At 42.7% G+C, this 20912-nt stretch overlaps 1 protein-coding gene and 8 non-coding genes across 9 annotated transcripts; 3 read left to right on the top strand and 6 right to left on the bottom strand.

Annotated features, from left to right (window-relative positions):
• Positions 1-4871: 4871 nt before the first annotated feature.
• On the bottom strand, positions 4872-4943 carry Trnaq-cug. Its single transcript has one exon. It is a non-coding gene; the product is annotated as a tRNA-Gln (tRNA).
• Positions 4944-5063: 120 nt separating this feature from the next.
• Positions 5064-5145, bottom strand: Trnas-gcu. Its single transcript has one exon. It is a non-coding gene; the product is annotated as a tRNA-Ser (tRNA).
• Positions 5146-5664: 519 nt separating this feature from the next.
• On the top strand, positions 5665-5737 carry Trnam-cau. The gene has a single exon. It is a non-coding gene; the product is annotated as a tRNA-Met (tRNA).
• A 460-nt stretch (positions 5738-6197) lies between these two features.
• On the bottom strand, positions 6198-6269 carry Trnaq-cug. The gene has a single exon. It is a non-coding gene; the product is annotated as a tRNA-Gln (tRNA).
• Positions 6270-6388: 119 nt separating this feature from the next.
• Positions 6389-6470, bottom strand: Trnas-gcu. Its single transcript has one exon. It is a non-coding gene; the product is annotated as a tRNA-Ser (tRNA).
• Positions 6471-6799: 329 nt separating this feature from the next.
• LOC124193885 lies at positions 6800-11796 on the bottom strand. Its single transcript, XM_046587875.1, has 2 exons — positions 10614-11796; positions 6800-7008 (listed from the first exon to the last, which is right to left on the bottom strand). The coding sequence occupies exons 1-2, from the start codon at positions 11780-11782 to the stop codon at positions 6942-6944; spliced, it is 1236 nt and encodes a 411-aa protein (XP_046443831.1). The 5' UTR covers positions 11783-11796; the 3' UTR covers positions 6800-6941.
• A 439-nt stretch (positions 11797-12235) lies between these two features.
• Trnam-cau lies at positions 12236-12308 on the top strand. The gene has a single exon. It is a non-coding gene; the product is annotated as a tRNA-Met (tRNA).
• A 460-nt stretch (positions 12309-12768) lies between these two features.
• Trnaq-cug lies at positions 12769-12840 on the bottom strand. Its single transcript has one exon. It is a non-coding gene; the product is annotated as a tRNA-Gln (tRNA).
• A 696-nt stretch (positions 12841-13536) lies between these two features.
• On the top strand, positions 13537-13609 carry Trnam-cau. Its single transcript has one exon. It is a non-coding gene; the product is annotated as a tRNA-Met (tRNA).
• The last annotated feature ends 7303 nt before the right edge of the window (positions 13610-20912 follow it).

Genomic DNA, 20912 nt, shown 5'->3' with positions numbered 1-20912 from the left:
TCCGAGCCACTTCAACACCCACACCCAGCGCCACCGTTCAGAGATGAGGAGTGTGGGCATGATGCTGGTTTTGCTAAATGAAGAGAATGTGGCATATGGTGTGGCGCTAAAGTGGGAGAAGGTACATCTATGGAAGAAAAATAAAAAATAAATAAATAAAAACATGAACAGGAGGGTAGTGAAAAATATGTTTTAAAAGCTTCTGCTGCATTCCTGGTAGCCACGATATCGAAAAAACCTGGTGGGGGCTGGACACCAGACTTTCTTCATTGACAGCACCAGTCTGTAAGAAGGAAACAAGAGACCAGCGGACACCAACTACGATGCCTACAGGCTGTTGCCGGTGACCCGACGGATTTTTAAGTAAAAAAATTTGCGGGCACAGGAGCAACAGCCGGGATGACTGACGTAAGCACTTAACCGAGAAGGGTTAGCAGCAGAAAGTTTTAGCTGGATATAGACATTCCTCGAGGTAGATCTGCTGGAAGAGCACTAACAGCAAGCTTGAATTCAAGATGAGAATCAGCGTGAAAAACTGATTCTAATGATATTTATTTAAAAGGAATCCCTTATTCATGCAAGGACCCTATTATAAATTGATAAAAACGGGCATCATGTCAAGCAGTGCCACTAGCGGTTGGTGACATAAGTTTAGAGGGCTAACCGTGGGATATTTGAAACTTGGATATGGCTTACCTTCCCGATATGACTCGGCGATGGCAATCATGAAGAGGGCGGGGCAGCTGCGGGGCACCACTGATCCAAAAAATTTGAAAATTTCACAGTGTTATGTAACCATGACTTACAACCCACAGTATTTTTTCAGAAAAATCGGTGAGGTACCGCGACAGAAAATTGAAATACCATGGAATGGCCCTCAAGTGTAACTAAATAAAAAAATGGTTTCCGAAGAAAAAAACTACCTAATAAGCAGTCCAGTTGTGTTAAATAATTTTGTGGCTAATATTATACTCAACAACCTTCCCTGAATTACCAGGTTCTGAAAACTACAATAAATAAACTTTGATCAAATTTTCTCACGAAACTGTTGTACCAGAATGTAACAGGCTTATAACGATTGGATTATTCATTGTTACTCGAAGCTAGTCAGATATGACGTTTCAAAACACACCGTGAAACAATACATGACACCAATTGGGAACAAATACCATACTGGTCTTTCCAACGCCTCTATCAATTATTATTTGTCATAGCAATATGGATGATCCATCCCAATCACTTAAGGAATTTTTGAATTGTTGAAAATTGTTAACCAGCTGGTAATCATTTTTCAATAGAAGCTACTAGGTATAATAACGAAACATTTACTGTAATGGTGAATCACCATAAACCAAATTATTAACTTTTTGTCTGTTCATTACAGATACGGAATAGTAAACGAATCAAAATGCCTTAAAAGGTTTCATTTTCTTAAAACAATCAACCTGTATGGGGGGTTTTCCATTTCTAAGTCAGGACTAATCCTATCCCACGGAAATTCCCTAGTATGGATTCTTTCCCTGTGCTTTCCCTAACAGAGTGTTTTTTTTTAATTCCATGGTAAAGGAGTTGTTGAATGTGCTCCTGGTTACATTGGAATGCATCAATGTAATGTTATTAGAAGTTGATAAAAAGCAGACTTTTCTATATATTGATAGTGATACTGGAATATAGTGTAGCCTAAATAACACATTTGATATGTAATAAATAATCGTATTAAAATACTTCAAAATTAAAGTAATGGGAAAATTTTGTGCAGTAGGTGTCAGTTTTCCACCCTGATTTGTTTTCCCATACGAAAGGGTACCCACGGCAGTCAAGAACTCAATTACGTCAGATACAAAATTTTTAACGTTAAACTTTCGGCAACTCGGCAACACTCGGCAACACTCGGCAACACTTGCCACCCTTGCTCTTTAAAAGGATTGGAAAATGGAAACACGAAGAAAGATTTGATGACTCAAGATATCTTTGTTGCTTTCCTGAGAAAGCAGAAGAAATTTTATCCATTCTTAAAGGACCTTTCTTGAATTGTCATCCCAGTTATGCTCTTAGTTGATGGAGCAAGCAGCCATATTTCATCGGAAGTCTCTGGTTTGAACTTTCATCCTTCAGTGCTGGTGTAGTCGAGAAAGTAATATAAAAAAACACATTTTAAAATTATTTTTCATTTTGCGAAGGGTTTTCTCAGTGTTCTTTGACCAGAATATCTCAAAATATACACAAAACATACACAAAATATACAAAGCAGTTGGAAATTTTAGAAATAGGTGCGGAGTTGACGGATATGCAAGAGCGGGCATGATCGTTTGATGTAGGTTTATCCCAAAACTCTTTACGTGGGAAAAAATGGCTTTTTTACCCGATTCGTAGCCTGACTTTGAATCCAGTTATGTTCGTTGGATTAATATCAAATATTCTAGGAGATTAGCTGTTACAAATGACATTTTCTTTTGCGTAAGATATTTGTGTACGATGAAAGAATGTAATAATTTTAATAAATCATAACTGTTACTATTTGCAATGTTAATGTATAATTTTGGTTGTTTATGGAAATATGAAATCATTTTGAATTCAACATTCAATTGCGAATTGTTGCGGAAGTAGCTGGGAATGTAAGTGCTCTCGACGAGCGATGAACCATATGACATCCAGTTGCAACATTGCTAAAGATGAAAATAAGAAGCACACTCCACTAGCACATCTTCGAAATATTCTTCACCGTGTCCTCAAAGGAGAATGGATTGCTTGTGTCATGTGTTGTCCTGGTGACTAGTACGCAAAAGTCCAAAATATTGTAAGAATATCCAAATACTTTCATGTTTCCCCATAATGATTATTCTATCCATTTTTTATATTATGTAGATGAAATGTGACAAAGAATTGGAAGATAATGGAATTCTACTAGAAAATGTTCTTTTTATTTCTCATGGTGTCGAAATAGGAAGTTGGATGAGGGATAGAAATGGTTCGATAGTTGGCTATTGAAAATGTAACAATTTTCAGTGCAATTAAATTTAAGGAATTTTTTATTCAAATTTCTGAAAAGACTTATTGCGTAGTAATGCAAATAATAAACATGGGAACGCTTGAGGGTTAGTTATTATATTTATATTAAAATTAAATTTCTGATTCTCTAGTATCATTACGTATATATGTTTCAACTTAGATTTCGATGGACGGCACCTAACATCCCAAAGGAGATCAATCATGGCTGGAATTCCCAACGTCTGATTTCACTTCTGGATTGTTTGAAATAAAATGTAAAGTTCTTCAACAGTGTCATTCAATAATTCATTTGTTATTCAATTTTTGATTGATAAGAGATCTTAGTTTTTATAGGAAACTAAAACACTGCAGCAATGAATTTAAGTTTCTAGGTTACAATGATTTTAGGTTTTTGGCTAAAAATCCTTCGCTCGTCTTCGCCTCGATGCATAAAATCTAAAAGAGAGGGTTGCACTGTGGGAAAAAGTCTTGACTGGCCTTTCTTGCAACGATCTCGCTATCTGGTAAAATAGGTCCTACTGAGATTAGAACTCAGTTTGTCAGAGTCAGAGTCTGAAGTGCTAACCATTACACTGTAGAAAATTGATAAATATCCTACTGTGGCTTGAACACTAAGTTTCTACATTGATATGCCATGAACCCCTGATCATTGCTAGTAATTGGAGTGCGTTACAGTTGCCAATATCCCTAACTACTCCTTTCGGCGAGGATGGGATTTGAACCCATGCGTGCAATGCTCAATGGATTAGCAGTCCATCACCTTAACCGCTCGCTAACCTTTTCGACATTGACGTTTTTAATCTAAAGCCAAATTATCTCAGTTGGGCGCAATGGATAACGCGCCTGACTACGGATCTGTTGGAAAGTCTAAGATTCCCAAAGCTGTCAATTTTTCGGACCCACTCGAATCAAAGAAAATCAATCCGGCAACGCCTGTAAGGAGAGTAAGGGAATCGGGCAAGAAGGAAGGAGCCAAACCGAGAAGATTATTCACTTAGAGTTTATCTGGTGTAGAGCGCACGTGTGCCGACGCTCCACACTTTACGTTTCAGTTTCGCTTTCCAAATTCTGTTTTTTCTCTGTGTTTAACGTGGGGACGTATAGCTGGCAAATACCGTCCCGTCGCCTAAACCCGATTTTGTGTTCCCGTTTTTCCCTGAGCCGAAATACATTCGACTCCAGTTAATTGCGACTCTGAAGTTTCATTCCGGTGTGTCCGAAGCAAACAAGATCAGAAGATTCCAGGTTTGACTCCTGGCAAGCTCGATTTACTTGCGTTTCAAGGAAGACAGTTGGTAATAATTTGTTATAGCGTTCAAGGATGATGGCCGCCTCGATAGCGCAGTAGGCAGCGCGCGAGTCTCATAATCTCGAGGTCGTGAGTTTGAACCTCACTCGGGCATTTGTTTCATTTTACCTCTTGTAAAAATTCAAGTCCAACTTTAGACGGAGCAAAATACTAAACCGTGCTTCGTTTTGAAAAGGATAGAAAGGGTTGTGGTGTTTACGTCGATTATGGTTTTTACGTCGATGGGGTTGTGCTCGCCATTACGAAAGTGTTGTTTGCTAATTGTAGGCTGTTTGCAAGATATAGTGTCCCTCGGATGTATTTGGGGATGGATGCAAACAGACATACTTTGAAGTGGCAATGACGGTGATTTGAAGAAATAACGATTTGCAACGAACATGTACAGCAACCTCCGACAGCCTGGCGTAATAACGCACTGTTTTAGAATAACTCACCAGAACCAAGTACCCTAATCCATCAGCAACGCAATGCATAAGCTCTAAAAGAGAGGGTTGCACTGTGGGAAAAAGTCTTGACTGGCCTTTCTTGCAACGATCTCGCTATCTGGTAAAAAAGGTCCTACTGAGATTTGAACTCAGATTGTCAGAGTCAGAGTCTGAAGTGCTAACTATTACACCATAGAACCTTGATATAGTTACTAAAGAGGCTTGAAGACTAAGTTTCTACATTAATATGCCATGAACACCTGATAAATGCATAGCAATTGGAGTGCGTTACAGTTGCCAATATCTCTATCTACTCCTTTCGACGAGGATGGGATTCGAACCCATGCGTGCAATGCACAATGGATTAGCAGTCCATCACCTTAACCGCTCGGTCACCTCGTCGACATTTCATTTCGTGACGTTTTTCATCTAAAGACAGATTATCTCAGTTTATCTGCACCACTGAATTACAGGATAATTATCCCGTATCGAACACCAACACATATCTAGAACACATCCTACGTTTCACGCCCGATGAGGTATTTGAACCCTCTACCTCAGGATTAAAAGAACCGCGCTCTACCGTCTGCGCTAACCGGGCTGTATTATTATCCTTATCAACAATTAAGTGAAGATCGTATGAACAGTAATAATAAATTCAATTCATGTTAAAGGCTTAAAACATGACTTCACTAGTAAAGACATGATTCAAACCTGATCCCTTTCTGTCCAAAACAAGTAGTTGTTTTTTACAATTAGTATTGTTCGTCGTATAGTATGGGTTTGTGGCGCAATGGATAACGCGCCTGACTACGGATCAGTAGATTCCAGGTTTGACTCCTGGCAAGCTCGATTTACTTGCGTTTCAAGGAAGACAGTTGGTAATAATTTGTTATAGCGTTCAAGTTCAGCGTTCAAGCCGCCTCGATAGCGCAGTAGGCAGCGCGCGAGTCTCATAATCTCGAGGTCGTGAGTTCGAACCTCACTCGGGGCATTTGTTTCATTTTACCTCTTGTAAAAATTCAAGTCCAACTTTAGACGCAGCAAAATACTAAACTGTGCTTCGTTTTGAAAAGGATAGAAAGGGTTGTGGTGTTTACGTCGATTATGGTTTTTTCGTCGATGGGGTTGTGCTCGCCATTACGAAAGTGTTCTTTGCTAATTGTAGGCTGTTTGCAAGATATAGTGTCCCTCGGATGTATTTGGGGATGGATGCAAACAGACATACTTTGAAGTGGCTATGACGGTGACTTGAAGAAATAACGATTTGCAACGAACATGTACAGCAACCTCCGACAGCCTGGCGTAATAACGTACTGTTGTAGAATAACTCACGAGAACCAAGTACCCTAATCCATCAGTAACGCAATGCATAAGCTCTAAAAGAGAGGGTTGCACTGTGGGAAAAAGTCTTGACTGGCCTTTCTTGCAACGATCTCGCTATCTGATAAAAAAGGTCCTACTGAGATTTGAACTCAGATTGTCAGAGTCAGAGTCTGAAGTGCTAACCATTACACCATAGAACCTTGATATATTACTACAGTGGCTTGAAGACTAAGTTTCTACATTTATATGCCATGAACACATGATAAATGCATAGCAATTGGAGTGCGTTACAGTTGCCAATATCCCTAACTACTCCTTTCGACGAGGATGGGATTCGAACCCATGCGTGCAATGCACAATGGATTAGCAGTCCATCACCTTAACCGCTCGGTCACCTCGTCGACATTTCATTTCGTGACGTTTTTCATCTAAAGACAGATTATCTCAGTTTATCTGCACCATTGAATTACAGGAAAATTATCCCGTATCGAACACCAACACATATCTAGAACACATCCTACGTTTCACGCCCGATGAGGTATTTGAACCCTCGACCTCAGGATTAAAAGTCCCGCGCTCTACCGTCTGAGCTAACCGGGCTGTATTATTATCCTTATCAACAATTAAGTGAAGATCGTATGAACAGTAATAATAAATTCAATCGGAAATTGTCTCAGGTACTCCGCCAAGACAATTAAGATTGTATGAGATAGAGAGAATCGATTTGAACTAGTGTTGACCAATTGTATTCTAGCATTTGAAAGGGGGTAGGGTAAGAAAATAACTCCCCGTCGGTACTACATCATCACGCCCCTCTTCAGACCATTTTAAATAATAATACAATGGGTGGGTGGTGGGTTTATCTTGCAACTTCAAAAGTTTCCACGACCACGGCTTCCTCCTCTGCCTCCCCTACCGCGCGAATAGCCATTAGCGTATCTGCAGAAGGTAAATTGAAACAAGGACATAACATTAGAAATTGACATAGGAAAGAAACAGTTGGTGGAATTTGACTGGATCAAAAACACTAAAGATTATGAATGCCAACTGGATCGATTGACTGTAACGGGAGGGCGGGAGGAAATTACAGTTCAAATCGATTCTCTCTATCTCATACAATCTTAATTGTCTTGGCGGAGTACCTGAGACAATTTCCAATTGTATATCGATTGTTCAAATCGATTTGAACTAGTGAATTTAAAGCCATTAACTTAAGTCCCCTACATACACTTAAGTTTCCACCCATTACGTGCTCTTAAACCATGTATAGTGCCTAATGCCTTAACCATGCCTATGCATAAAAACCAATAAACGTTAGGAAAAAACGAAAGGTCCCCATTTCTAACTTACACCACTGGCTGTCTAAAAACATTAGACAGAACAAAATGAAAAGCGGGGGGGGGGCGATACTCTTTAAACGTTTCTGCCATTTCCTCGTTCCCTTGGCGCCACTCGCGGATGGTGTTGGAACCATAGGTATAAGGTAGGTATTAGAGGCCAGGATAAGGGCAAATAACAGGGAATGTGTAGGGCATAAATTTAACGAGGGTTTGCGTGCACGACAGAACTTATAAAAACTGAGACAACAAAAAATCCGTTAACACTATGAAGCTGATAGTGAGAAATTAAAGAAAAACCGTACCCACTAGGCGATATTGCCTAGTGAAAGGACCGCTCCTGCCACCGATGTGCTCGGGTTGATGGCCGCGTCTCTCCTGTAGAATCTAGTGAATGTGGATTCTGCTGACCAGTGCCCAGCACTCAGGATCGATTCTACTGATACTCCCGAAGCCGCTGCTTTGGACGCTGCAGCCCCACGGGTGGAGTGGCCCGAAAAACGCTCCGTATCAACCCCGGCTGCTTTCAGTTCCTTTTTAATCCAGGCTGAAATCGTTGAACTTGTGCACATGGGGGTGCATGCTGGCCCACTGAACCGATGAACAAACTCTCGCTGTTCTTGTCGGTGCGATATTTCTCCGTCACTTCACAATACCGACTGAGACACCTTCCCGGGTCAAGTTGTTCGTCGGCGAGTTTTTTAAGGAAAATTGATTGAAGGGCACCTCCTCTTTGGGCCTTCCTGAATTTGGAGAGCGAAAAGGAGACTCCTTCCGCGGTGAAGCTGATCGATCTTTTGTCAATTCCGGCCAGTTCGCTGGCTCTGTAGAGAGTTGCCAGGGACAGGAGAGTGGCTAGTTTTGAGGCCAACGCTCCCACCGAAAGTGAAGCGTTCTTCTGCCCTCTGAGATAGTTAAGAACCATATCAACATCCCAAGTGGACTGATATTTAGGTCTAGGGGGGTTCTGATTTCGAATACCTTTCATCAGCAAAACGACCATGGGGTGTTCACCTATAGGGGAGCCCTTCAGGGGGGGGGGGTAACGTTTGGGACAGAGCGGAGTGATATACACCAATCGTGCTATACGCTTTAGACTTGGCCTGGTCGGCTAGGAAGGAAGTTACCACAGTTACATCATTACACAGGGGATCGGCACCCCTTCCCACACACCAATCTGACCAAATTCGCCAGGCTGAAGCGTAAGCGGAGTTTGTGTTGTCTCGTGTCGCCGACATGAATAAGTCGACCACCTCGCTCGAAAATCCCTCCCCTTCGAATCTTCCCCGGATAACATCCATGCGACGAGGCGGAAGCTGGCCACCTCGCATAACGGATTCCGCTCTCCCTGTGCTGATACTAGGAGGTTCTCGGACGGGCGGAAAATTTGCGGGACATCGCAAGAGAGGCCCAGCAGCGACGGGAACCATGGCTGGCTCGTCCAAAGCGGGGTGACCACCACTATTGACGCTCTGTCTCTCCGGATCTTGGATAAACAATCCCGAATCACCGAAAAGGGGGGGAAAGCGTAACCCTTCATTGATCTCCAGCTCAATGAAAACGCATTCGTCGCCCACGCGCCCGGCTGTGCATTCCAGCTGACAAATGTTTCGAGCTGCGCGTTCCAAGGGTTGGAAAATAGGTCGACCCTCATTGGCCATACTTCCATCAGACTCCTGAAAGCCTCCGGATTCAGTCGCCAATCGCTCCAATCGATTCTCCTGCGGGATTCCCTGTCTGCAATGACATTAAATACTCCCGGTAAATGTTCTGCCTGCAACGAGATATTCTTGGTCTCGCACCAACGAGCTATTTTGATGGCGAGTTCGTTCAATGCATGGGACCGTGTGCCCCCCCACCCTATTAATATACGAAACTGCAGTAGAATTGTCCAAACGCAGCCTGATTGTACAATTACTTACGAAACCTGCAAACGATTGTAGGGCATTGAATGCCGCCTGTAGCTCAAGCACGTTGATGTGAAGGGAACTCTCCTCGGATGTCCAGGTCATCCCGGTACTTGTCTCGCCACAAACTGCGCCCCAACCCGTTAAAGATGCATCGGCGCAAATAGTTAGGGCTGGCTCGGCTTCAAACATGTTCCTCCCTGGTACATAGACCGATCTATCCATCCACCAGGCCAGGTCCATCTTGGACAAACGTGATAGGGGGGTCTTGGCTCGCAAATCCCCCCCCCCCCCACATAATCTGGAATGCCCAATATACACGGCCTGGACGGCCCTGTAGTGCGCTCTAGCTAAAGGGACCGCTGATTCCGCCCAGTTAAATCTGCCCAGTAAGCTCGCTAAGTCTCGAAGCGACAGATAAGATTTGGCCAGCGCTTCGGAAAATTTAGTTCGGATTGACTCAATCTTATCTTCGGGGAGGAAGATTTTTAAATTTACCGAATCCACCAACAGACCCAAGAACTCTAAAAACTGAAGTGGCGACTGGGAGGATTTCAAATCATTAATAATAAAACCCAACACTTGAAGCAGGTGCTTCACGAATGAAAGTGTCTGCATGAGCCTGATTTTACACTGGTCTAATAAAATGAGGTCATCCAAGTAAATTACAAGGCGACAACCCAGACTGCGCAAAAAGGCAACTACTGGTTTGAGCAATTTTGTGAACGCCCACGGAGCGGAAGCCAAACCGAACGGCAGACAAACAAACTGGTAGACTTTCCCCTCCCAAAGAAACTGCAAATATTTCTGGTGTCCCTCAAAGACCGGCACCGTTAGGTATGCGTCTTTGAGGTCCAACTTGACCATCCAGTCCCCCTTAACAATAAGGTGCCTGAGAGAATTAATGTTTTCCATCTTGAAATGGCGGAGAATTAAGAACTTATTGAGTCTCTTTAGATTAATGATAGGCCTAAATCCCCCCGTGGCTTTCGGAATAATAAACATGGGACTAACAAACTCGACTCTGCTTGGCTCAATTATCGCCCCTTTTTGAAAGAGGTCCTTTACCTCTTGTCTACCGATAGACAACTGGGCCTCACTCATCCCGGCATTGCGAGGAACAATCCATGCTACTGGAGAGAACTCAAATTCTAACCTGAAACCCTCCTGCACGACCCCCAGGATCCAGGGGTCCGCAGAGATGAGCCTCCAGGCCCTCCAATAATGCCTGATCCGTCCTCCAATAAAAACCGGGCTAACGCGATACGGGTCTAAACGGTATAATGAATGATTTACATACCCTCTGTTGAACCAGCCTCCGTTGGATGGACCGGCGTCGTTCGGATTAGTCGGCGGAGCACCGTTGTTGCGACGAAAGTCGAAGGATCCGGCCTGGTTGGGCTGTATAGGAGCGCCTTGCTGTTGAGCTCCACCGGAGCCGCCCTGGTCATAACGATGGTAGCCAAGTTGGTTGGTCGCGTTGTTGCCGTAGTTGTTGTATTGGCGTCGTCTGCTATCACCAGGGGACGATGGCGGTGGGGCCAAACGATCCTTCACCGATCTCGATTTTGATTTTCCCAAATCTAGGCTGTTGATGTCGCTAAGGAACTGCCCATCCTTCCTCAATTTTTTCACCACCGATGTGCCGAAAAGCTCCTTGTCCTCTTCTATCTTGAACTTGTCCCTATCATCCACCAGAGAAACAACGTTTGGGCCGACGATCTCCAAAACATTCCTGCGCCTCATGTCTGACATGTCGTAGAATGCCCTGCCCGCCAGGTTGGCCAGATCTTTCACTGCCTTCCCTTGAGCACCTGGCAAATTCTGATGCTCCAAATAGGCGAGGACCGGGAACATGGGAAAAAGGGACTGCTGCGACTTGTAAAGCACTTTCTCGGCCTCGTTGATGTTGGTCTTGGACGCGGAACTGCCTAGCTTCTTCTGTAGTAGCATGTACATCGGGAAATCGATTGAAGGCACTTTGAAACCTAACTTGTCACTGAAAGACACCGAGTAGCGCTTCTTGACTTTCGACACACGCTTGTTGCTCACACCCTTTCTCAACCTCTTCACCAACCTTTTACCCTCTCGTCTTGACGGGCGCACCTTCTTCCTGCTAGATTCTCGAACCACGCGATTAGGCTGAGCCCCAACCGGACCTTGCTGTCCGTCTAGGCCCCCTTCAATCTCGTGCTGCTGCTGTCCCCCATGCTCTTGAGCTGCTGGTTGTTCTACCACATTCACTGGCAAGGGCTGATCCATGGAAACAGGCGGATGGACGGGATTGGCTTGGATACGATCTCGGCCTCCCTCAGCCACGCGCTCGTTCTCGCGATCACGGTTGCGGGCCTGACGGCGCCGGCGGTCTCCTCTACGCGAGTAGTCACTTGATGAAGAGGAAGAGCTGGACGATGACGAACTAGAACTTTCTGAGCTTGAACTAGATGAGCTCGATCCACTATCAGCCATTTGAACTAAGATTTTCTCTTTTCTTTTTTTTTTCTGAAAAAAGGGTGAACCTTATCTAAGCGCTAGCAAAAATGGTCTGAAGAGGGGCGTTATGATGTAGTACCGACGGGGAGTTATTTTCTTACCCTACCCCCTTTAAAATGCTAGAATACAATTGGTCAACACTAGTTCAAATCGATTTGAAAAATCGATATACAATTCATGTTAAAGGCTTAAAACATGACTTCACTAGTAAAGACATGATTCAAACCTGATCCCTTTCTGTCCAAAAACAAGTAGTTGTTTTTTACAATTAGTATTGTTCGTCGTATAATATGGGTTTGTGGCGCAATGGATAACGCGCCTGACTACGGATCAGTAGATTCCAGGTTTGACTCCTGGCAAGCTCGATTTACTTGCGTTTCAAGGAAGACATTTGGTACCACATTGTTATAGCGTTCAACTGCGATGGCCGCCTCGATAGCGCAGTAGGCAGCGCGCGAGTCTCATAATCTCGAGATCGTGAGTTCGAACCTCACTCGGGGCATTTGTTTCATTTTACCTCTTGTAAAAATTCAAGTCCAACTTTAAACGGAGCAAAATACTAAAGTGTGCTTCGTTTTGAAAAGGATAGAAAGGGTTGTGGTGTTTACGTCGATTATGGTTTTTACGTCGATGGGGTTGTGCTCGCCAATACGAAAGTGTTCTTTGCTAATTGTAGGCTGTTTGCAAGATATAGTGTCCCTCGGATGTATTTGGGGATGGATGCAAACAGACATACTTTGAAGTGGCAATGACGGTGACTTGAAGAAATAACGATATGCAACGAACATGTACAGCACCCTCCGACAGCCTGGCGTAATAACGTACTGTTGTAGAATAACTCACCAGAACCAAGTACCCTAATCCATCAGCAACGCAATGCATAAGCTCTAAAAGAGAGGGTTGCACTGTGGGAAAAAGTCTTGACTGGCCTTTCTTGCAACGATCTCGCTATCTGATAAAAAAGGTCCTACTGAGATTTGAACTCAGATTGCCAGAGTCAGAGTCTGAAGTGCTAACCATTACACCATAGAACCTTGATATATTTACTACAGTGGCTTGAAGACTAAGTTTCTACATTTATATGCCATAAACACCTGATAAATGCATAGCAATTGGAGTGCGGTACAGTTGCCAATATCCCTAACTACTCCTTTCGACGAGGATAGGATTCGAACCCATGCGTGCATTGCACAATGGATCACCTTAACCGCTCGGTCACCTCGTCGACATTTCATTTCGTGACGTTTTTCATCTAAAGACAGATTATCTCAGTTTATCTGCACCATAGAATTACAGGAAAATTATCCCGTATCAAACACCAACACATATCTAGAACACATCCCACGTTTCACGCCCGATGAGGTATTTGAACCCTCTACCTCAAGATTAAAAGTCCTTCGCTCTACCGTCTGAGCTAACCGAGCTAACTTATCAACAATTAAGTGAAGATCGTATGAACAGTAATAATAAATTCAATTGATTTTAAAGGCTTAAAACATGACTTCACTAGTAAAGACATGATTCAAACCTGATCCCTTTCTGTCAAAAACAAGTAGTTGTTTTTTACAATTAGTATTGTTCGTCGTATAATATGGGTTTGTGGCGCAATGGATAACGCGCCTGACTACGGATCAGTAGATTCCAGGTTTGACTCCTGGCAAGCTCGATTTACTTGCGTTTCAAGGAAGACAGTTGGTACCACATTGTTATAGCGTTCAACTGCGATGGCCGCCTCGATAGCGCAGTAGGAAGCGCGCGAGTCTCATAATCTCGAGGTCGTGAGTTCGAACCTCACTCGGGGCATTTGTTTCATTTTACCTCTTGTAAAAATTCAAGTCCAACTTTAAACGGAGCAAAATACTAAAGTGTGCTTCGTTTTGAAAAGGATAGAAAGGGTTGTGGTGTTTACGTCGATTATGGTTTTTACGTCGATGGGGTTGTGCTCGCCAATACGAAAGTGTTCTTTGCTAATTGTAGGCTGTTTGCAAGATATAGTGTCCCTCGGATGTATTTGGGGATGGATGCAAACAGACCTACTTTGAAGTGGAAATGACGGTGACTTGAAGAAATAACGATATGCAACGAACATGTACAGCACCCTCCGACAGCCTGGCGTAATAACGTACTGTTGTAGAATAACTCACCAGAACCAAGTACCCTAATCCATCAGCAACGCAATGCATAAGCTCTAAAAGAGAGGGTTGCACTGTGGGAAAAAGTCTTGACTGGCCTTTCTTGCAACGATCTCGCTATCTGATAAAAAAGGTCGTACTGAGATTTGAACTCAGATTGCCAGAGTCAGGGTCAGAAGTGCTAACCATTACACCATAGAATCTTGATGAATTTACTACAGTGGCTTGAAGACTAAGTTTCTACATTTATATGCCATGTACACCTGATAAATGCATAGCAATTGGAGTGCGTTACAGTTGCCAATATCCCTTACTACTCCTTTCGACGAGGATGGGATTCGAACCCATATTAGTGACATAACGCGTCTAAAGTCATAATATTATTATTTTTGATTCATTCAATTTTAACAGAAAATTTTTCGCTAAGATCTTTGAATTTGTCGTTAAATTGAACATTTATATTAAATACTTATAAACTGTACACAAAAAATTGCATATCATTCAACTGGAATGCTAGTTACGGCAACCAAAAGGACTTCTTATTTCTTAACTGTCGAAACAAATTAGATAATTCGTTTTAAAATTCAAATGCAAGTCATTTTTCTTAATTCTTTGCAATAAAAGTTCCTAAAGGATTTTATTTTATGAGATAATTGAAAAAAAAAGAAAGTATACAAAAAGATTCGATCCCACGACTATTGCGCTCGACCGGTCTTCTGTTTCATCGTACTGAATACGCATGTGGTCTCATACAACCATGTTTAATACTGAAGTTGTCATATGTGCCCTCATACGTTGAGCTACGGCGACACATTTAATAACGATGTTTGAAACCTTTTATTTTGATTTGAAATATTTTCAAAAATTTTAAGTCACATTGAAAATTGAATGAGGATTTAAATTTTGAGTTACAATCATAGTCAATAGTCACTGTTGATTTGTTGTCTATAACCAAACTTCCCTTCCTCCCCCTTCTATCTGTCAGAGTGCCTTGAGAGACCACTAGTTGGCTCTGCCAGTCCATAAGCAAGTGAAGTCAGTGGGTGTCAATCACCACTCTTATGTATTGTGTCTCTTCTCTCTGACAGGTATGTTACTTTGCTGTGCTCTCAATATTCGTAAGAATGATCTTGATATATCTTGATGTGAATTACCTCATTCTAACTTATGTATTGTGTCTCTTCTCTCTGACAGGCTTTATCTCTGTCTATTTGTGAAATACAGAAGCTATCAGATCGAAGTCAAGATCACACAGCAACCTCTGGTATTAGTTCATATTGATTAATAGTTAACAGGTTATGGGCCCAGTGCTATAATATTTACCGCACATCTATTATTTCAAGAACATTCCTGTTGCTTACCAAGACCAGCATGTCAGTTTTCACTGCGAAGGATGTTGCACACATTGACAAGCTCAACGGAACCAACTTCCAAGTGTGGAAGTTCCAGACATGCCTGATGCTTCGCAATCACAGCTTGATGGATCTAGTAATTGGAACAGAAGCTAAACCAGATCCAATCGTGGCTTCAGGCGTCACCACCAATCAAGCAGCAATCACCAGTTGGAAGCAAAAGGACAACACAGCACAGTTACTGATTTCGTCCACCATCTGCTCTGACCAACAACGTTCCCTCATTACCTGTACATCAGCCACAGAAATGTGGAAACGAGTCATCAGCCAGTTCGAACAATCTGCTGCAGAAAACAAAATGTTTCTTCTTCAACAGTTCCTGAACTACCAGTACAAGGAAGGTCACGATATCTCCAGTCACGTCACGGCCATTGAATTAATGGCCAGCCAACTACAAGATGTCGGATCTCCAGTTTCGGACGACCAGGTCATCACCAAAATTGCTTCTACTCTTCCTCCCTCTTACCGACACGTCATTGCAGCCTGGGAGAATCTGGACGACAGCAAAAAGACAGTCAATCTTTTGCGAGCTCGACTTATGAAGCAGGAAGCCATGAATCAACAATACGGTGAGGTGGACAGTGCTGATGCTGCTTTCTTTGCTAGGAGAGTCAATCGACCAACTGGAGGGGCATCTTATTCCGGTACACAAGAACCCAGCAGACCGGCTTCTATTTGTAACTACTGCGAAGGACTTGGACGAAGAAGCAATAATCATGAAGAGTCAAGATGCTGGAAGAAGAAGAAAGATAAAAGGCAACAAGGAGACACCAGAGCCAACATCGCCTCTAGCAATCCAGATTGGCCACCCTGCTACGCTTTTACTTCTCTTTCTTTGCTGTCCAACGTCAAGAAGTGCAGTCAAACTGATTGGTACGCGGATTCTGGAGCTTCGCAGCATATGAGTGATCAGTTATGGCAGTTCCAGAACTACAATTCAGTCAAGCCTGGCAGCTGGCCAGTGAAGGGCATCGGTCTGGACAACGATCCATTACAGGTGCATGGCGTCGGTGACATTCCAATTCGGTGTCGAGTCGATGGCAACTGGTTCAACGCTGTCATTCACGATGCCGTCTATGTCCCAGGTTTGGGGGCAAACCTGTTTTCTATTCGATGCGCCACTAAACTCGGGGCGGTATGCACGTTTTCCGGAAAAATGCTAACCATTGCCAGAGAAGAAAAAGTTTTAGCTGTGGGCATCTGCCAGTCCACCAACCTCTACCGTCTTGACATCCAACCTGCAAGGAGACCTGAACCAGTTGTTATTTCATCGGTAGCCCAGTTGGCCAAAACAGAGACTCATTCGATGACTGTGTGGCATCAACGTCTTGGCCATGTCAGCATTTCTACCATCAAGAAAATGGAGCAGAAGGGTATGGTTGAAGATTTAATAATCGCACCCGGTTCAGATGTTCACCATGTTTGCTCTGGTTGTGCTTTCGGAAAATTGCATCGTTTACCGTTTCCAACAGGCAGGATTCGGGCACTTAAAGTCGGCGACCTCATTCATTCAGACGTTTGCGGCCCTATGTCGAAGGCATCACCTGGTGGAGCACGTTTTTTTGTTACTTTTAAAGACGACTACAGTGGGTACTGCGTCATTCGTTTCATCAAGAAGAAGTCGGAGGTTGCAGAACTCTTTCAACATTTCGTCTTGAGAGTAGAAGCGGAGACAGGACAGAAGGTGAAGACACTCCGTTCAGATAACGGAGGAGAGTACGAGAGCCATGAACTACAAAACTGGATGAAGAAAATGGGCATCAGACACGAGACTAGTGTGCCGCAAACCCCTCAGCAGAATGGAGTAGCGGAAAGGCAGATGCGGACTATAGTAGAGATGGCCAGAAGCATGCTACATGGAGCAAATCTTTCAACTGAGCTCTGGGCGGAGGCATCAAACGCAGCAGTTTATATTCTTAACCGAGTCTACAGCAGCACTGCCCTAGAAGAGAAGACGCCATATGAAATGTGGCATGGGAAGAAACCCAATCTGGCTCACGTTCGAATCTTTGGATCGACAGTTTATTCACATGTGCCCAAAAAGGAAAGGGGAAAATTCGATCCCACTGGAAGAAAATGTGTCTTGGTCGGCTACTGCGAAACTCAGAAAGCCTTTCGGCTTTGGGATCCGTCTGCAAGAAAAATTAGAATTTCTAGAGACGTATTATTTGATGAATTTATCTCTGATCATTTAGATACTATTCCCGAGTTTGAATCGACGTCTACTCCTGCTTCCGAACCAGTCGAAGAAGAATTAGCTGGAGAGCCTAACGACATTTTTGTTCCTTCCGAAGAAATTAGTGAAGAAGAACTGGACATCGCTCCTGTTGATAGGCCTGATCCAGTCCACCCGATTCGAGTGTCAGCAAGAGTGAACAAAGGAAGACCAGCCGTCTCCTGGGCCGAAGAATCTCAAACGCCAACCTATGCCGGCCTCGCTGCAGTAGACGCTGAATTATCAGAGCCATTGACGTATCAAGAGGCAATGGATTCCCCTCAAGCAAATGAGTGGGTGGCTGCTATGGATGAAGAGCTGGCATCATTGAAGAAAAATGACGCGTGGGAGCTCACCGAAATCCCACCAAATAGGAACATCATCGAGAATCGGTGGGTGTACAAACTAAAACGTGACAGCAGTGGAGGCGTCGTACGTTTCAAGGCCCGACTAGTAGCGAAAGGCTATACTCAGCGTGCCGGAATCGATTATGAAGAAACTTACAGCCCAGTTGTTCGCTACGATTCTTTAAGAGCAGTTTTTGCCATCGCTGCAGCCCTGGATTTAGAAATCGCCCAATTGGATATAAAAACTGCCTTTTTATATGGTGATTTAAATGAAGAGCTGTTTATGTCTCAACCTACCGGTTTTCTCAGCAAAGGTCAAGAAAAACTAGTGTGTCGCCTGAAACGCGGTTTGTACGGTTTAAAACAAGCGTCCCGATCCTGGAATTCGAAATTCAACGAGTTCATAACAAAATACGGACTTAAGCCGAGTGTAGCAGATCCGTGTGTTTATTCTCTCAATTCCGACGGTGTCATCATCATTATGGCCATCTGGGTTGATGATGGGTTGGTGTGTAGCAATCATCACTCAAAGCTGGACAACATTGTGCAGTTTCTAAGTAACCAGTTCGAGATGACCTCGGGGCCAGCAGGCTGTTTCGTCGGCATTCAAATTGTGAGAGACCGGGAAAAGAAGATCATTCATCTGCATCAAGAAGCGTACATCAAACGAGTGCTCACTAAATTTCAGATGGAAGAATGCAATCCAAGAGGTGTTCCCGCTGATCCACACTCACGGCTTTCTAAAAGAGTCAGCACGATTGAAGAAGAATATTCCTGCCCGTTTCGTGAAGCCGTCGGATCGATAATGTATGCCATGACCTGTACTCGTCCTGACATTGCTTTCTCTATAGGCCAAGTGTCACAATTTTGTAGCAGCCCCACCGAAAGCCACTGGGAAGCTGTAAAAAGAATTCTAGGGTATCTAAAAGGAACTCAAGACCATGGTGTTTCATATGGAAGCAGTGACGACTTCAGGCTGACGGCGTATTCTGATTCTGACTTTGCCGGAAATACCGACGATCGACGCTCCTAAGTGGAACCTTGTTAACTCTAAACGGCGGACCTGTGGCTTGGGCCAGTAGAAAGCAGAAGTGCACTTCCCTGTCAACAACGGAGGCCGAGTACGTGGCGGCAAGTTCCACGGCTAAAGACATCACCTGGTTTCGTCAACTACTAGAGGACGTGGGACATCAACAAACTTTTCCAACAACACTTTGGTGTGATAACCAAAGTGCCGTCCGTCTGGTGCGGAATCCGGAATATCACCAGCGTACGAAACACATCGATATTAAATACCATCATATCCGCGATCTTCAAGAAGCAGGTGTCATTGACGTGACACATATCAGCACGAAAGATCAACTTGCCGACCTTTTCACCAAAGGATTGGAAGCCGGAAGATTTCAGTATCTTGTTCAAAGTATTGGTGTATTCAGTTCAGTTTGAGTGGGTGTGTTGATTTGTTGTCTATAACCAAACTTCCCTTCCTCCCCCTTCTATCTGTCAGAGTGCCTTGAGAGACCACTAGTTGGCTCTGCCAGTCCATAAGCAAGTGAAGTCAGTGGGTGTCAATCACCACTCTTATGTATTGTGTCTCTTCTCTCTGACAGGTATGTTACTTTGCTGTGCTCTCAATATTCGTAAGAATGATCTTGATATATCTTGATGTGAATTACCTCATTCTAACTTATGTATTGTGTCTCTTCTCTCTGACAGGCTTTATCTCTGTCTATTTGTGAAATACAGAAGCTATCAGATCGAAGTCAAGATCACACAGCAACCTCTGGTATTAGTTCATATTGATTAATAGTTAACAGTCACTAGTCACTAGTCACTAGTTGTTAGTGACATAACGCGTCTAAAGTCATAAAATTATTATTTTTGATTTATTCAATTTTAACAGAAAATGTTTCGCTAAGAACTTTGAATTTTTCGTTAAATTGAACATTCATATTTAATACTTATAAACTGTACAAAAAAACTGCATATCATTCAACTGGAATGCTAGTTACGGCAACCAAAACTTCTTCTTAACTTCTTTTCTTCTTTCAAAACTTCTTAACTGTCGAAACAAATTAGATAATGCGTTTTAAAATTCAAATGCAAGACATTTTTCTTAATCCTTTGCAATAAAAGTTCCTAAAGGATTTTATTTCTTGAGATAATTGGAAAAAAAGGAAAGTATACAAAAAGATTCGATCCCTTGACTATTGCGCTTGACCGGTCTTCTGTTTCATCGTACTGAATACGCATGTGGGCTCATACAACCATGTTTAATACTGAAGTTGTCATATGTGCCCTCATACGTTGAGCTACGGCAACATATTTAATAACGATTTTTGAAACATTTTATTTTGATTTGAAATATTTTCAAAAAATTTTAAGTCACATTGGAAATTGAATGAGGATTTAAATTTTGAGTTACAATCATAGTCAATAGTCACTAGTCACTAGTCACTAGTTATTAGTGACATAACGCATCTAAAGTCATAATATTATTATTTTTTATTCATTCAATTTTAACAGAAAATTTTTCGCTAAGAACTTTGAATTTTTCGTTAAATTGAACATTCATATTTAATACTTATAAACTGTACAAAAAAACTGCATATCATTCAACTGGAATGCTAGTTACGGCACCCAAAAGGACTTCTTATTTCTTAACTGTCGAAACAAATTAGATAATTCGTTTTAAAATTCAAATTCAAGTCATTTTTCTTAATTCTTTGCAATTAAAGTTTCTAAAGGATTTTATTTTATGAGATAATTGAAAAAAAAGGAAAGTATACAAAAAGATTCGATCTTACGACTATTGCGCTTGACCGGTCTTCTGTTTCATCGTACTGAATACGCATGTGGGCATATACAACCATGTTTAATACTGAAGTTGTCATATGTGCCCTCATACGTTGAGCTACGGCGACACATTTAATAACGATTTTTGAAATCTTTTATTTTGTTTGTGGTACCACTTTGTTATAGCGTTCAAGTACCGTTGCC

The sequence above is a fragment of the Daphnia pulex genome, chromosome 5 (assembly GCF_021134715.1).
Source record: "Daphnia pulex isolate KAP4 chromosome 5, ASM2113471v1".
Classification (NCBI taxonomy): domain Eukaryota; kingdom Metazoa; phylum Arthropoda; class Branchiopoda; order Diplostraca; family Daphniidae; genus Daphnia; species Daphnia pulex.
This window is presented reverse-complemented; position numbering and strand designations above follow the sequence as displayed.